At 38.1% G+C, this 17,728-nt stretch overlaps 1 protein-coding gene and 1 long non-coding RNA gene across 2 annotated transcripts in view; one reads left to right on the top strand and one right to left on the bottom strand.

Moving 5' to 3' along the window:
* Positions 1–15,932, top strand: part of LOC103481444 (uncharacterized) — a 120,582-nt gene extending 104,650 nt beyond the window's left edge. The window contains exon 5 of the long non-coding RNA XR_014084963.1: positions 15,798–15,932. This is a non-coding gene — a long non-coding RNA (uncharacterized LOC103481444). The remainder of the gene's footprint in view (positions 1–15,797) is intronic.
* chst3b (carbohydrate (chondroitin 6) sulfotransferase 3b) lies at positions 6,790–17,148 on the bottom strand. Its single transcript, XM_008436879.3, has 3 exons — positions 16,552–17,148; positions 10,680–10,906; positions 6,790–10,080 (listed from the first exon to the last, which is right to left on the bottom strand). Exons 2-3 carry the CDS (start codon positions 10,757–10,759, stop codon positions 8,865–8,867), a joined length of 1,296 nt encoding a protein of 431 aa, XP_008435101.2. The 5' UTR covers positions 10,760–10,906; positions 16,552–17,148; the 3' UTR covers positions 6,790–8,864.
* Positions 17,149–17,728: the final 580 nt, after the last annotated feature.

Here is a 17,728-nt window from a genome sequence, read left to right as displayed (position 1 = left end):
CCAGGAATTTGAAATCAGTCAGTTGCACACCTTGACATTACAGTATCTGTTTTGATTCTGACTGGTGTCACTCTAATGTGCATGAACCTCAGTACTTATATTTCTCCTTTTATACTTTCTACTTTGATATTACACAACCTTGTAATGGTTGAAAACAAACAGGGAAATGAAATTCCCAAATTAAACATAGCTGGCAAAAAAAAGTAGTCCTATTAAACTCTAGATGTCCACCTGTCTGTCGGGCTGCACAGTGGCGCAGTTGGTAGAGCTGTTGCCTTGCAGCAAGAAGGTTCTGGGTTCAATTCCCAGCCCCGGTCTTTCTGCATGGAGTTTACATGTTCTCCCTGTGCATGCGTGGGTTTTCTCCGGGTTCTCCGGTTTCCTCCCACAGTCCAAAAACATGACCGTTAGGTTAATTGGCCTCTCCAAATTGTCCCTAGGTGTGAATGTGTGTGTGTGCAGGGGTGTTTGTCCTGTGTGTCTCTGTGTTGCCCTGCGACAGACTGGCGACCTGTCCAGGGTGACCCCGCCTCTCGCCCGAAACGTTAGCTGGAGATGGGCACCAGCAACCCTCCCGAGCCCACTGAGGGACAAGGGTGCAAGAAAATGGATGGATGTCCACCTGTCACCAGTTTTCTCAGAAAAAACATTGTATATATTCAGAAAACAATGTCCCACATTGTTTAGATGGGAGCCAAAATATTACAGTTGGTTGGTAGTTGCATTCAGACGTCCTCATTCATTTAGCTCAGATACAGAGGAAAAAATATCAATCTGCACTCAATTTTCATGGTTAAAACTTTGCACTTTTACTCATTTATTAAAGTTTCCCATGGACATCAGCACATCTTTATAATAAAAATGGACATACTGTCATACTTGTCACCCAACTGTGCAGCTACTGATTCCACTGAATGTGGCTTTCATCACCGTGGCTTGAAATGGGTTGTGCCTTCAGCACTCAGCCTGGATTTGTTCCTTCTCTGAAAGATAACATTCTAATAGTTTCCTAACAGTTTCCTAATTTTAGGACTTTCATAATTATGGTTTACTTTCATGACTCTCACATACTTTTCTTGCAAAACAAGTCTGGTGGAAACTAAGAGTGCCCGTCTCGTACTTTTCTGTGTTACCACCACGCATCCATTTGACACATTCTTCTTTTTTCCATTCAGAAAACAATCCAATTAACAGGCGCACTCTGCTGTTTTATATGCAATGTCATCATTCATATGTTGTATAAATAATGTTTTTGGAGAGGCGTGCATGGCTCCTTTTTAAGTCAAAGGTCATTTTAATTATGCAACAAAAATAAACATTTTCTTTCTAAAATGTGGTGACATTTAGCCCTTTGAAAGGATTCACTGTCCAGAGGTCATTCAAACAAAGCCTCGCCACATAAAGCCTTATTGCAATAGAAATGCAAATATAACTACAAACTGAATTTTACTGAGTTTACTTAGATTCACATTTTTACCCAAGATGTGGCATTTCCAAAATATGTTTAATGAGAATATTTCTGACCAGCACATCAGAAAGAGAACATTCTCTTGGCTTATTTTTTGCATTTCTTGCCGCCACAGTTGGTTGTAATTATTGTCATTTTGTGTCGTTTTTACATTTTAGTGGCTGTAATGGTCAGACAGTTCGAGCCTCTGCCCACACCTTCCTACGTTTTGTTGAGTTTAAATGCCAAGAAAATAGGCATCCATTTCCGTTTTGTCCTAAGTCACTAAGCTGTGGTTAACCACAATGAAGTCCACCAAAAAGAGAACAGCTTCAGATGATGCCATGTGGCATATTACTTTGACATTTCAAATTGCTATTTAACAGATCAGAAGTAAAAAAAAACTGCCCATAGGTTCATTTCAAAGTTGCTTAATTAGGATTTTGAAAGTTTTCTGTCACCCAGAATAAGGAAACAACAGCAAACTTCTGTCTGGATGATGAGAAAGCATATAGAAATAGATGAAAAATGTGTTGAAATGTTTCTGCTTTTAGGTTTTGCTCTTACAAAGGCATTCATATCCCTTAATTTGTTACCCTAATTTTTTTAAAATATAAATAGAAAAGTGTAGCATACATTTCCCCCCTACTACCACCTGGATTAAATCCAGTGTAACCAGTTGCATTCAGAACTGGTTACACTGTGTGTACTTTAAACTGAGCTGTTCTTTGAAGGCCTCAAAGTTTTCATTAGCGAATGAACAAAAACACAACATGCAGGTCAGGGGGAAATTTGTTGAAAGGTTTTAATCTCAACGCTGCGTTAGGTTATAAATCAACATCCAAACATTTTCAACCCATCATCTGAATAGGGGAAGAAAATTATAGAACTTAAAAACCTGTCAAAACACAACTGCTCCCACAGATTAGGTGTTAGTGTCTGTCACATGTTGGTGGATGCATCATTGTGAGAAAATGGGTGAACATGGATGCTGGTCAGAGGCTATTGGAAGATAGACGGAGTTAAATACAGAGCAATCTTGGATTCTGTATAAAAATAACAAATGGAGGTTCACAATCCAACATGACGACAATACAGAACATGAACTCAGAGCAACAATGGGATAGATAAAATAATCAAAATCTGTGGCAAGAGTTGAAAAAAGCTGTTGACAGTAGCTTGCCATCCAATCGAAGTGAGCTTGAACTATTTAGCAAATGAGAATAGGTCAAAGTTTCAGTCTTTGCAAAGCTTGTAGAGACAAATTCATGATTAAAAAACGACAAAGCTGTCGTTGGAGCGAAAGCTATTGACGCAAAGAGGCAAGTGCACGTTTTAGATTTTTATGTGTATTATTTTTGTTTTTTTCTTTTTCTGTATCGCATAAGATTCCAATAAACTGTACGAAAGTTTGTGGCTGTAGCAGTGCAATACGTGCAAACGTTTAAGGGACGTGAATATGACGTCATGGGAGTTCTTGCTGAGCCAGTGTGTAAAAAAAACTTAATTAGGCGTGGCACAACCATGGGATTAAACGGTACAAAACAAAACAAAGAATCCAGCCAGGAACTTAAATAGCTGGAGAAACAGACAACTGATGTCTGAGATGGGGTTCCGCGTGTGGATTCGTTGGGTTTAATTGGAACTGAGACAAAATAGGAATCTGAAGGTGAAACCGGCCTGAGAGGAATCTAAGAAAACGAATGCAAATTTGTAAAAAGAAATTAAACATAGCAAAACCTCCCAGACAACGGAGAAAAGAATAAAAACAAAACCTAGACTCTAACTTTGAAAAGAACATGACAGGAGTAACATAAGGGGGAAAAAATAAAAACAATCAAGGCTCAAGAATAAACTATGAAACTAGGCATAAACAAACATGACAGGCAAGGAATAAAGGGAACATGTAATAAAACTGGCTGAAATAAAACAGAAAGACAATGACATAACCTAAGGAATATCCTAGAGAAACTATTCAGAAGGAACACAAGAAACAAGCTGTGAAAACAGACCTAACATGAACTCTGAAACCTAAATAACCCATCGTAAGTGCCACAAGCCAAACACCCAAGAATCGTGACAGGCACTACATAGAAGAAAATTGAGAAGTTCATATTTGCTTTTAAAGCTTTTTACATCTGGTACATCAGCTGTTCGCAGCCTCCTACAACACAAGTTGTGTTTATTTGTCTTGTAGAGAGCATGAAGGCAAAAAACAGAATTGTGTCATTCAGATAACTAAATCAAATAATTGGGCAACTGTCTGAACAGAGGTTATGTTTGGCTAAAATACTCGCATGGAAGAGTTGCATAAAACAAAACACCACTTTTAGGTGACTGAACTGCTCAGTTTTTCTCTGCTCATCTCAGTTCATTGCTGTGAGTCTGGAGTGTAAATTTCTCTTCCTGCGTCTCGCGCAGTCGCTCATTATCGCATGCAACAACTTGAGCTTTATGAATTGCATTCCTCAGTGTGTGATCATTTGCCGTGTATTTAGATTTATCTCCTCTCTTCAGCCATCATTATCTTTAGCAGCGGCGTAAGTTTTATGTGCATCTCTGAGGCGCGTTGGAATCACCTCAGTTTTCTCTGTTTATCACAGATTGGGCTGCTTTGCATATTTCAAACTGCTCACGGTTGATGTGGCAGAGAGCCGTATAAAAAGGCAGGAGGGTGTGGTTTACCTAAATGCCCTCATTTGATGGCTGAGGAGGGGGGCTGAGAAGGCTTTAATTCAGCGGAAAGTGGTTATTCTATATTTGCTCCAACCAAGCAGCGACTCCACCCTCAACACATCCCACATTAAGTCACAGCAGTGGAGTTTATGAATGCTGAGCCTCTTCTCGCAACAATTTCTTTCTTGATTCTGAAGACCCGGGATCACTTTTTTTTTTTTTTTCCCCCCTCAAAAATAGCACAACCACTGAGACCAGACAGTGATTTGTAATTCTGAGTGAAACTGCTGTCAAGTTGTAAAACTCAACGGCGAATGAATGGATAGACGCTAAATCAAATAAATCTTTTTTGGTGTGATAGGAGAAAAAACTGGATCGGAGTTGGAGAAAGACTGCATAAATGCTGCAGTTGTGTATGCGGGTGGGGTCAGGTGGACTAAAATGGCTTAGACCACACTATATGTAAGGATGGGGTAATTACTGGGTTAGGAGATTTAAATAGCCGGGCCCACAGTGGTAAACACTCTGGCAGTGAGGGCAGCTGCCGTTTCAGTTATTCAACTAGCTTGGTGCTGAAAGCTCAAACATTTGTAAAGCTTTTGTAAAGGATTAAAAGGGAGAATGATTTAAATCCGTCGTTGTAGCTGATTTGATTGTAGCTTGATTCTTGTTGTAGTTAGTTTTTAATCAAAAGATTTAAGAACATACTCAACTGACTCCCGTTTGCGGTGAATGAGCCTCAGAGCATGCACTGGAGAAGCCGTCACACGGTGGGTGAGGAATTCCTCCGACTTCGGCGAGCTTCCACCAGGGGACATTTAATGCTTCATATTAAAAGTCCAAACATGTATAAATGTGCACAGATGATGACAGCGTTTAGTGGTTTCTCTGTGACTAATGCCAACGCAAACAGACTAAAAACAGAAAATTATTAGCGCAATTTGTAAAGTTAAATGGCAGAGAAAACATCCACACCCAGACTGGCAGCAGATTTTAAATCAACACAGATAAACATGGAACAAAAACTAAAAAAAGACAGGAGGGAGGGGAGTTCTCACAGTTCACAGCTTTCCTCACAGCTCATTTATTGTAATAATTTGGTGCAATAAACAGGCCTTTCACTGGCTTTTTTGTTTTACTTTTGCTATTTTGGTTATAATTTTACCTTTGCCACCCACCAACACAGCACAGACATTTTTAGTACCAAACCTTGTGATTATTTGTTTGGATAAAAAAATTATCCAAACAATTTGTGTTTGGATCATTTGTTTGACCAGATGATGGTCATGAAAAAAATTAATTATTTCTGTATTTCAATAAAAAGTAAAACGAATATTTATGAATTCCTTACACACAGATCAATTTATCCCAAGTATTTATTTCTGCAATTTTAATGATTGTAGCTTATTTCAGAATCCGAATGTCTTTATCGTTACCAGATAGGTGCGCAACAAAATTTTATTTCAGTAAAAACCCATCCAGAGAAAGACGACAAACAAGTTTTCTGATGACAACCCAAAAATTATAATAATAAACCAGAAATGTTGTGACCAATTCAATCTTAGGGAAAAGTCCTGACTTGAGAGCTGTTTGCCAGAGAGTCAATGACATCCTCCAAATGGAGGCCATTGCTAAAGAGCCTGCAGTTCAGGTTGCGTGAAAGGAAAAATGAGTGGTAGAAAAAGGTTCACCTTCAGCTGCACTCTCAAAAAATTGTGAAGCAAAGTTCTTTGAAGAATTTAAGGGAATTTCATGAGGTGTAAATTGCAGCTCAAGTCAGAGCTTTAAGAACAACCACAAACAGCTGTATTCAGAATATCTCTGTCCTTGTTTTAACCCGTTCCTGATGTCCAGTGTGGAAGCACGCCGGGCTTTCGCCACACTGATGGAGTAATTTATGCAAAAGAGGCTCTGATCAAGTATTCAGTACCAATACTGTGCAGTGTGGAGATCTAATTTACAGTTGTCTGACATTGCATTAAAAAACCCTTTTTGTTAGTTTTATGTAATTATGAAAATATCAGAAAAACAGAATGTAAGCTTTCCCCCGTAATCATAAAACAAATACACAATCAATGCTAAAAATATATGAATGTTTTTTAAACTTTTTATTTGAAATACGTTTTTATTGTCTAATGATTTTCTTATACAGTGACATACAGCAGCTTGCTGAAAAGATGAGGCTTTATGAACATATCGTTTAATAATTTAAATCCATCTCAGTCAAATCGTCCCCACTTGTTAGTTTATCGCAGTCTGAAAAGAACTTAAGAACAATGTTTAGTGTTTCACACCATCCAGCTGGTAGTTCTGTTTTACAACCAACAATAATGAATTCATTTAGTGCTGTAAAACAGATTAAGACTTCAGTTGATTAAGCAGGGGGTTCTGTGGTAATGTGTGCTTTTCTCAGTCAATCATCCATCAATTACTGATGCAACAAGCGGAAATCTCAGCTTTTCTCACTAAATACTACCCCTACGCGTTGGCAGGAGCTGCAAGTCTGGGACAGAATCTCCAGTTTGAAAAACATCCAGGCTACTGTGGTCAGGACTGGAGACTGTTTCCGGATCTGTTTGCATTTTTTATTTTTTTTTATTTGTTCTTTATGGTTTTTTGTTCCTTCTTCCCCCCTGCCCCCCATTTACAAAAAATAAACATTTGCATTTAATTTAGAAGTCGATTTATTGCAAAAGACAAAAGGAAAGCATCAGCACTTAAATAGAGATCAGGGTATTGTGGCCTCTTATCAACACCTGCCAAAAGAGCTGAGTCATCAGACACCTGTCGAGAAACCTGGCACAATCCTGCAAACCAGCTGCAGTTGGAATGTTAGCTCACAGTAGAGTAGCGACATCTGCTTCAGGTGATCTTTAGCAAACATTTTGAACAGCATATGGCAAAATATTGTCACCTTTCTAAACTTACGGCTTAAGTGTTTTTTTGTTTTTTTTTGCCAAAAGTGAGTCTTTCCCTAAATCATCTTATAGCAATAAAAAAAGAGAGATTTTTTTGTTTGTTTGTTTTGCCAAAATTACGCTTGGCAAAAGAAAAAAAAAAGACAAAGGCCGTTATTTTAGGGAGGTGACAAAATGTTTCCTCAACAAAGTCCAAATACAGATTTGTAAAATAGTAACTTCTGCAAAGGTGCAAAATTAGCAGATTCAGGCAGCATAGACAGAGAAACAAATAGACACATTTTCATGAGAGATTACTTCCCAAAGTCAAAAGATAAACTTTTTGCATGGCAAGACACTGTAATACAACACAATTTCATTTTTGTGTGTCTTTGGTGCAATCATAATTCTTGTTGTTCCTGCAGAAATAAAAACTTCACAAAAAACAATGAGTGGAGGTTTCTGGAAGTGTTTTAGTTAAAATGCTCATTGTTGTTCACAAAGCCACAGCTATAAAATTTTGGTCTTTCAGAACAAAGAACGGACAATGGGTTGCAGTAGTATGGAGTGCAAAAAGAGCTAAACTGTATTTTATTGAACTTTAAAGTTCGGTTATAAATAATGACCTCAAACTATGTTAAATCGTACAAAAACTATGAAAACAGACCATCTGTTTTACACGGACTGATTGCAATAAATATAATTAATGCAAACAGGTTTTAAAGGAATATTTCAAAAAAATAAATTTGAAGTGAGGTTCTGCAAAGTTATTAGATAAAAACAAAATAAAAAAATATAAAAATTAAGTTTAAAAATAAATATAGAACAACGTTCCCTTACTTGTAATGATGTCATATTGCCATAAATTATATGCAGCATCAATAAGCAGAAAATTATATGAACAACGTGAACATTGGTAAGCTAATTGCTAACCAGGGTTAATCATTTTATATGATCTAAGCCATTTAAAATCCTCAATAACAAGTGGTTCTATCTAATGGATCTGATGCTTTTATATTAACCATCAATCATCTACATCTTTACAACTTTAGCAGCAGTCTCCTGACAGTGAGTAATGTCAAGGAAAAGTACAGACAGAACCTCAATGTTGGCGGAAATGAAACCAGAAGCATGAACAACTGCCAACGTTTGCAATGAGAGGAGGGAACAGAGACGAACATCTGCAGGTCAGAGTGATTATTGGTACAATAATGGGACGAGTGGTGACATGTGCTATGGAAAAAGCTGAGAGAGAAATCTGAGAGATAATGTAACATAGGGACACTTGAAAGAAGCTAACATGCAAAGAACAGAAAACTGGACAAATGCAGGACATAACCAAAAATTAAAATAACTTAATTTACCAAGCCAGAATTTGACAAAAAAAAAAAAAAAAGGAAATCTTAAAAACAGAGATAACAATGAAAATAGGAAGTAAAGAGAAACAGCACAAATGAGTCAGAGTAGGTTATAAAAAAAGGAACTAAGGTTGACAAAAAGAAACGCAGTAACAAAAGACAATAATTCCAATCTTATACATTACATAAAAGACAGAATAAACACAAATCTCTGAAACACAATGACCACAGATGGGATGGTTAATCCATTCACATATCTAAACATTTTCAGTTTTTATATTGTTAAAATGATCTAAAACGTGATCTGTCTGAATGACTCTCCCCCATCCCTCTTCCTGCAAACTTACTAGAATATGACAGTAGTCTACTACAGGTAAGGGAACTATCACTGATAATAACTTCATTGAACCTCACTTCAAGAAAATAAAGTTAAAAAAACTGTAATTTTTCTTCTATTTGTTCTACTGTTGTGGTATTTTTTTTATTTTAAGCCCTAAAGACTTTATCGTCAATAAGACTTATAGATTTGTCTGTTAGCATCTTTTCACTACTCACAAATTTGTACCCAAAGAGCTTTAGTGTTGGCCCACAAGCTCTCTGCACAACCTGAGCTATCTTGAATGGCAGACTGAACCTCCATTTCTCTACTTGTTCAGAGGATTTCTTCTGGGTGGAGTAGACCCCGCTGGTCTCCTTAGAAACCTGGGTGTTCTTCAGGATCCAGGCTTTCACTTGTGGAGTGAGAGGAATTCCAGAAAATTGGAACATCTCCGTTGCTTTCCTCATGGGAAAACGAGCAATGTCCTCATATCGCACCAACATGTACCGACCACGTAGCCACGGGGGTTGCCTGAGGCCGACTTCCGCAGACATCCGGATATTGTCGCAGTTGCCTTTGAGCTTCTTCACCTCATCCTCATTGAGGGGCCCAACCCCACCCAGGGCCCACTCCTTCCAGCTCTTATACTTGGCAGCAAACGCAACCATTCGCGAGGCCAGCACAGCCCGGGGATCCCGAACCAGCTGGATGAATCTGACGTCAAGACGCAGATCCTCAGCAAGTGGACGGAGATTTTCAAGCTGCCGAACCCTTACAGACTTGATGACCTTGTGATCCTTCTTCAGGCAGGATTCTGATGCCATGGTCAGGTTCAGGGGCCCACAGCGTCTCGTCTTGCAGCGGTACCGCTCGAAAACACCTTTGACAACAGGACTGCAGACGGACTCCTCACACAGAAAGCTGCTGGACTCCCGGCGAAAGAGGCTAGTGGTTATGTGGTTCACAGGGAGCGGGTCGATGAAGCTTTCCAGCAGGGAGAAGTCGCACAGAAAAAGCTGCTGGAGAACGTCACGGTACGCCTTGGCCGACGCAGTGGCGTTGGTACCTCCGGTGTCCAGTGTCAACATCTTCTCCACATGCCACAAAGGCTCGAATAGGTAAAACATGTTGTCACCTTGCTGGTTGAAAAACTCGCCTACAAACGAGGATCCAGTCCTGGTGGTGGCCAACAGGAGAACGTGCTTCCTTCCTTTTCTTGGTACCTCCTGGTGTTCACTGTAGTTCTCCAGGCGCCGCTTCATCACCTTGAAGTCTTTGCTGAGTGCGGGGAAGGACACATTGTGCTTCAGTGCTAAGTGGGAGAAAGCACCAGGCTGTAGAGGAGTTTGGGGGGTTTGCTTCAGGTTGAGCTTATCTGACACCCTAAAAACATGAAAAAGCATAGTTTTAAGATTTAAATACAGTTGCAGTGCAGTGGCAGTGATGGAGTTTTAAAGATCTAATTTGCTAGAACTAAAATGAAGGGGTGCTCTTCAGTTTACAACTTTGCTGAGGCGTACCTGCTGGCATTTCATATTTACCATTAATCAATTTTTAAGGTAATTTCATATAGCTTTCTCATTCTCTCTTACTTATTATCTCTTCCTTATAGTGGATATTAATTATTGGAGTCATAAACCTGACTCCAATAATTAATATCTGCTACAAGGAGGTCTCTCGAAGTTATTTTTGTTTGATCAGAGGCCCTAATCTCTAATATCTCATGAAAGTCAACTGGCCCTTATGTTGATCATGGGGCTAAACTTTTATTCTCCAGAAATATCATAACATAATCAATTGTTTACTGGAATTAAAGTAGACATGAGATTTTAGCCTTTCTATAAACATTTGTCTGTGTAATTATGAAAGCTTTCAAGAACAATGACACAAAATACTTAGTTTACAGACATGAAATGGAAGTAGGATGGGACGAGATGTGAGCACAAATTTGCAAGGAGACAAACTGAGAACATTGAACTCACCTCGAGATGATCCTGTTTTCCTTCTCAATGACAACAAGTGCCACAAAGAAGACAATGGGTATTGTGTATTTGATCCTCATTCTCGGACGTGACTGTGTCTAGATGGTTTTTTTTTCTTTTTTTACACACTGCTTCCAAATGGGTTCTGCCAATCTTTCAGGTCATCAGCCACCTTCTTAAGGAGCCTTCCAGTTATTTGTGTTCCCAAATGTAGACAATGTCCCATCCTGTAAAATGAAATCAACATCAATCTGTCATATCAGCGTCATATGTTGCACATCTGAAGACAGACAGTTGTGAAAAACGCCTCTGTGTTTTAGATGTATTTATTTAGTAGGGGGAAGTTGATGCTATCGCGTGTAAAAATGCAGTGTGATGCTGAGTCACAAGAACCGTTACACAAAGCCTTTTTACGTTCCAAAGCCTCTTGCTTCCTTAATTTTTGTAAGTGTGCATAGCCATGTATCTCTCCTTTGCAAAAGAAGAGAGTTTCAGGCATTTACTAAAGCATAAAAGCATTTCACATAATAAGGTAAAAAGTAAAGAAAAAAAAAAAAAACATTGTTAGTTTCCGATATAAACCAGTCCTTGCTATGAGGAAGTCCTTGTTATCTTTAAGTGCACCAGTGCATTTTAGAAACATGCCCACCCACCATGCCAGACTGAGGGCTGGGGCACATAGAGACACTGTATTTATGAGTTAGTCATGCCTAGAAGTTCTTTTAAAAAACTGAGCAGACAAACAACCGAGTGCGGAGTAAAATATGAGTGACAGGCTGCAATCAAGCACAATCTTTCCAATTAAACTGTTATCCCACTTCTACGAAGCTGCGTGCCAAAAAATAACTCATGGGTTGTCGGGCTTTAAGTGATGCTGTCTACCACCCGCAGACGTAGGCAACAGAGCTGCCTGAAGTCCAAAGCTGCAGCTTCTCGGTTTTGCTAACACTGGGAGAACACATTGTGAACAATGGTCCTCATTGAATGACTTTGAGCAACTAAGCCGTGTAGACTGCACAGGTCCAGATGCTGAGAATTAAAACTGTGCTGTGCTGAAATTGAAAGGGAAGGCCTGGTTGTCACAGCACCATAAATTGTAGAGCTCTACACCTGGAGGCCACTGGTGATTTTTATAAGTCATTAGACTGAAGGTGCTTGGTAGTTAAATGAAGAAAAGGGTGGATTTAATAATAGCTATTTTCTAACATACTGCTCATTTTCGAAAGAATGATACTGGTTTACTTCAAAGATAATTGCAGCGCGTCTTAGATCCCTGACTAATCTTAAGAGTTTAGTGTAATCCTGACAAACAGGGACATGGTGCTCCTTATCTGAACATACAGTTTTGTTTTGGTTTTGTTTTTTCAAATATAAAAAAAAATTGTCTTAATTTGCAGCCTTTAAAAACACAAAAAAGTTTTCTTTCAGGATAGTCCTTTATGCAGCTCTGCCATCTTCCCAGTCTGAGTGAAAGAAAAGATGCCCCAAAGCATAACACTGCCTTGACCATTTGTCACTGTGTGTGTGTTCAGTGTGACTTGCAGTGTATGTTCTATTCAGTTGTTTTTATTTTGTCCACAGAATGATATCTCTTTATCTGTACCATAATTTGTCATTTTTACCTTTATATTTCTATGGATTTTTTTAAAATTATTATTATTATTTCTCAAAAAATATATGACTTATAATTATTAATCTTATATCTTTTGTGTCTTGTGTTACATTATATATTTTATAATCTTTTATATCAAAATTCTTAGTGTCGTACTGGAGCACTGCTAATAAATCAGAATGCCCCAAAGAGGTGAAAAAGCTATATGCACTTGAACGCAACTACTATATTTCTCGTGAACATCATGCAGTTTAAGGATTCTTCAGTAAAAAAAAAAAAAAAAGATCTATAACTATTGTCCAATTTAATTTTGAAAGACATTTGATTATTTTTCTATAGGTCTTCCAGGCATGTTGCTGTTCATTTGTCTTAATATTTTGTTCAAATTTGAATTATTTGGGGCCATTAATGCTTTATAATAAGGCATTTAGCCCTGAAAAATGGTAACGGTGATGCAGACCTTCCTCGCTTTCGTGGTCAACTACAACACAAACACAGTTGACGAAACAGCCTGAACACGAAGGCAAATTTGAGACGCACCGGCAAACTGCTGCTGTTAATCAACAATGCAACTTGAAACCACCTCCCACATTTTCACGTAAGCGTTTCCAGTCTCTTTTCTGAATTGCGTTGAACTCTGAGTGCCTCCAGGTTTCTGTGTTAGCAGAAGCTGCATTTCACTTCTCACATCCCGCTGCGACCTCTGCCCCGGCCAGTTGCGAGCACAGAAGCGGGTCCAAATGACTGCAGTCTAAACACAGGGAATGGTTGGACGGTGCCTGTGAAATTCTCCGAGTGGGAACAGGAAGTTTTGCTGCTCCAGTAGGGACGGAGAGAAAGCGCTGTTGACATGGAACAGTATGTAATGAAAAAAGGTGAGCCGTGCAATGAGACGCGCTTTCATCGGAAGGAAAAGTCTGCACCGTCTTGCACCACTCTGCCGCATGCCACGACCACAAAGGGGTCTTTACACGGGAGTGACTCTGAACCCTGCTTTTGGGGTGAGGCAGCAGAACACAAACTGCTTGGTCATTTACACGTCACACTATCAGTAGCTTAGATCTCGGATGTCGTAACTCGTGCGCAATCGGCCTCGACTGAGAAACGACAGTCTGCAGGAGCGAAGTTGCATTACACCTGAGAGAATTTCCAGTTTTATCTCGGCCACTCGTGTGCTAAATGACAGCACCTGAGCTAAGTAACAGACCAAAAAAGACAGTTATTGACGAACCCTACAAGCTTTTTTGACAGCTTTCTGCAGAGCTAAATGTGCATTTTTATCCACATAATATAATTTCAGGAAGAAAAAAGATATTTCACATCAACAATTCATCAAGTAAATAAGTAGTCAGATGTTTTGTCATTTATATAGTAAATTAGATGTACACCAATTATCTCAGCTTATTACATCTGCTGTGTAAAGGGGGGAAAAAAAACACTTGAGCTGACATTCGTGAATATTCACAAGCCACTGAGGCATATGACACATTTGATCATCTGCTCATAACAAAATCGCTTGTGCACCATTTATCATCTTGTTACAAAATGCCTTTAATAGCTGCCTCTTATTTAATGTAAATCTTATGTGGAGACAAATTAAGCAGCAGTCACCCAAGCCTGTTTTGCATGTGACTGTACTGCAACTATGAAATTTGGCTTTGCATACAAATAGGGCCTATTTACAAAGAATGCAAAAAAAAAAAAGTTCAACATGCATTAGAGAGCAACACAAATCAAATTGGCCAGGGGCGAGAATCAAGGATTTCATGATCGTTTCTGATTGGTGATTTGGAAGTCAAATACAGAAAAGTCAGAATTTTTCTCTTCTCCACCAAATGCATGAAAACTGACATGTAGTTTCATTGTTTTATTTTGTTCAAGATAAGATAAGACTAAAGGACACATGAGTTGAAGCATAAATAAGGATGATCTTTTATTCACACTTTTCTCTCACATGTTAAATTATCAAAAAACATAAAAAATTAGTCGCTTATTGGAAAAATATATACTTCTAGGACGGGTTTAACGCCGCACATTTTACTTTCACTTGAGTAAAAAAATATATTTTGAAATGACACTTCTCTTACTTGAGTAAGATTTCTGAATATTCTACATAGCTCTGTTTGCTTCAGTGAATGAAGAATAAACATGTTTTGACTAAAAACTAAACTGTCTGCTGAGTCTGCTGTACCACTTGGAGGTCAGGTGAATATATAGTGAAATGAAGTGAAGTAATAGATTTACTCTCCAATATACATTAACTTCTTTATGTATTGTTTTCAAAATATTTATGTTAAATAAATTTATTGTGAAAGAGTATTATCTCCTGAAATAATTTGTTATTGTGTTTTCATGCATCATTTTACATTTTAGTCTTTAAAATATCAGGATTTCACATGGGTTTATGTTGTTTGGTCGCATATGTTTTGTCAGTTTCACTGTTTTCTATTCAAATAACATTTTCAGTATTGGAACACAAATTGTCATCACTCACAACTCCACTTTCTGGTGGCGGAAAGTCGTAGTAGCTTAATTTAATAACACAGATTTTATTATTATTATTATTATTATTATTATTATTATTATTATTATTATTGATGAGAGAACATGCAAATGAATTTTTTTCGGAGATTCCAAATTAATAGAAGTGAAACATAATTGTCACTTATTCATGTTTATGTGTGCCGTAGGCTAATGTTAGAGATGTGGTACAACTACCTGATATAGAAAATTAGAAAAGTAACAGCTTAAAGCTGCTATTAGAAAAAGGTTATTATTTTTGCCACATTTAAGTATCTTGATGAATATTGACTATATTCAATAGCTTTTGGTATTGCCAATGTTTACATTTTTGTGCTCAGTAGCCACCAAAATAAACCACCAGTTCTCTGTATATGCACAGGGCATGTTTTATGTAATCCTTCCTCACATAAATCAAACTGGTAAGCAATAGCTGTTAAATAAAACAGATGACAGGTAAAGGCATTGGCAAAACTAAAACGATTGGCACAATGGCTGTCAAAAGATTGGACATCAGACTGGATAAAGGGAATGTGAAAACACTCTTGTTCTTGTTTCATGTCCACAGATTCTCAGTTAGGGATAGCTGTTTGAAATTGACTAAGATATATTCAAACACATAGAAATGTATTGTTATAAACCTTTCTGTCGCTGATTTGGTTGAGTGTGTGGGGTCGTTGTCTTGCTGGAAGGCTTGCCCTGTCTTTGCAGATTTTATTTTGGGATTGCTCTATTTATAAGCTCAACCATCTTTCCACAAACTCACAGCAGCTACCCTGTCTATAAAAAATAAATAAATAAATGCATCTTTACAACATGACAGAAGGGGTGGTCTGTTTTTATTCCACCTCACATGATCAATTTTGGTTTCATCTGACCAAAATATCTTGCTCATATTTGCTGTTCCCCTATTGCTTGTGGCAAACTGCAAATAAGTTGTCCTATGGCTTTTTCTTAGTAATGACTTCCTTTCTGACACTTAACAGGTCATCTCTATGGAGAGCATGGCAAACAGTATTCCAACATCTTATTCCACCTGCGCTATGGATCTCTGTGGCTTCTCAACCTACTGGCAGCTTCTCCGAATAATGATCGTCGTGCCTAAATTGCTGTAAGCTTAATAAAGGGTTCGTGTGTCAGTAGGTTTTCGTTTTTGCCTAATTGTATTTCTAGAGTCAAGTGTTAAAAGTTGGGTTTTTGCTTTACATCCTAACCCTGCTTTTCATGATGCAGTTTGTTCACAGACCTCCCTCCATAAAACATCTGTATTTCTGCAGTGATTAAGATTGGCCACATTTACGAATTACAAAGCGATTTTTAGCGCTCGATTTCATCCAGTGACAAACAAAGATGAATGCAAATGCCACCCACAGTTTCATGAGTGTATTAAACCGTGTGGTTTTTGGGGAGAAAAAGTGTGGAAAAGTTGCAGAAACCGCGCAGCAAACTTAAAGGACTTGCATGCACTGATTTATAGAAGCATAAACAACATATTTAGAAAACTAAAGTCTACAGGAGAAACAAGCTAAAAGATAAATAAATCTGACTGAATCCTCCCCCTAAGTCATGAGAACAAATTAAACCATGCCGTCTTAATAAAAGACGCATGAGCAAAAGTCACAAGTGTCTTATTTGGAGTAACTTTTACTGCTTGAGATATATTGTAAACGTTGAACTTGTTCCTGTTCTTCAGCAGGCTGCTGTCAGTAAAGTTAAACTCAAAACTTGTTAAGAACCAACCATTCTGATGAGCTATGATGTCGGAAGGCGTCCCGCTTTCATTCCACTTGTTCAGCTTCTTCTCAAAGTGCGACTCGGCAGGGAAACTGATTCCATTACTTTCAAAATGCGCCTTTAATTCTGCGACAGAAAACGATCCATTGGCAACGAAGAAGCGTTTGGTGGAGTTCCGCCAAGCAAATCACGGGAGTTCAATAAAACCATGTTGATCAGGTTGGTGGGGAGAGCATCCCCTGTAAGTGAATAAGAACTCCCAACAGTCGCAGCTCACTGATTCGCACTGAATCAACTTTGGTTAGAGAGGAGCGGAGCTTCAAGCAGGAGGCGCGCCATCAACGATCCCATACATTGAACCCACAAATTGATTACTCGTCTAATAAACTTTACACGCACATTCTTATTAGTATCTAGAGAGAGAGAAAAAAGTGTAGGTTTGTGGCTTATAACGTGTTAACCATGTAGTTTTGGAATTAAAAATTCAGGGTTTTTGGTTATTTTTTTGTCTCGGCTAAAGAAGAATGGCTCCATCTAGTGGAGAAATGTGTACCCTGCATTATATCGCTTTATTAGTTGCCTATATAGACAATTGGGAGCTTTATGGGGTATATGACAACACAGCAATTGTTGTTCTAATGTTCTTCTATCTGCTGAGCCTTTTGTGACATTTGCAAATTATGAAGATACAGTGAATACAATATACCGCCACTTGGAAGTATTTTACCCTTTTCTACTATGTCAATTATTTATATTGTTTTTTCATGTTGGTCTTAAAAAATACCCGAATCTGCACATAATGTGTTGACAGAATTTTTAAGTAAATCAGATGTTCTGATCAGTAGCTGGTTAGTTTTTGATACTTTTTACTCATTCTTGAGTAATTTCTTTTATGACTACCTTTTTTTATTTTTATTTGAGTAAAAATATGCTGCAGTAGTGTTACAGCTACTTGAGTAAAATTTCGGGGTACTTTACTAACCACTGAGTACTTCATATCAATTATATTACCAAACAGGACTACATGATGCAACAATCTGATTTCCGTTTCTTTGGATTATATAAACTATTTTAGATTTAATATATATTAAAAAAAACGTTTGGCCAAGACATGGGGTGCTTTTAAAGCGTTTTAGTGTGATTACATGCTTCTTTATATAATAATCATACGATTAAAACGCTT

Source organism: Poecilia reticulata, chromosome 19 (assembly GCF_904066995.2).
Source record: "Poecilia reticulata chromosome 19, P_reticulata-male-v2, whole genome shotgun sequence".
Taxonomy (NCBI): Eukaryota; Metazoa; Chordata; class Actinopteri; order Cyprinodontiformes; family Poeciliidae; genus Poecilia; species Poecilia reticulata.
The sequence above is the reverse complement of the archived record's forward strand: the minus strand, read 5'-3'. Positions and strand labels throughout refer to the sequence as shown.

Coding starts and splice junctions, on each gene's coding strand:
- chst3b (XM_008436879.3), bottom strand. CDS start 10,759: ATGAGGATCAAATACACAATACCCATTGTCTTCTTTGTGGCACTTGTT. Junction 10,081..10,679: donor GAAAACAGGATCATCTCGAG/GTGAGTTCAATG, acceptor TCATGTTTTTAG/GGTGTCAGATAAGCTCAACC.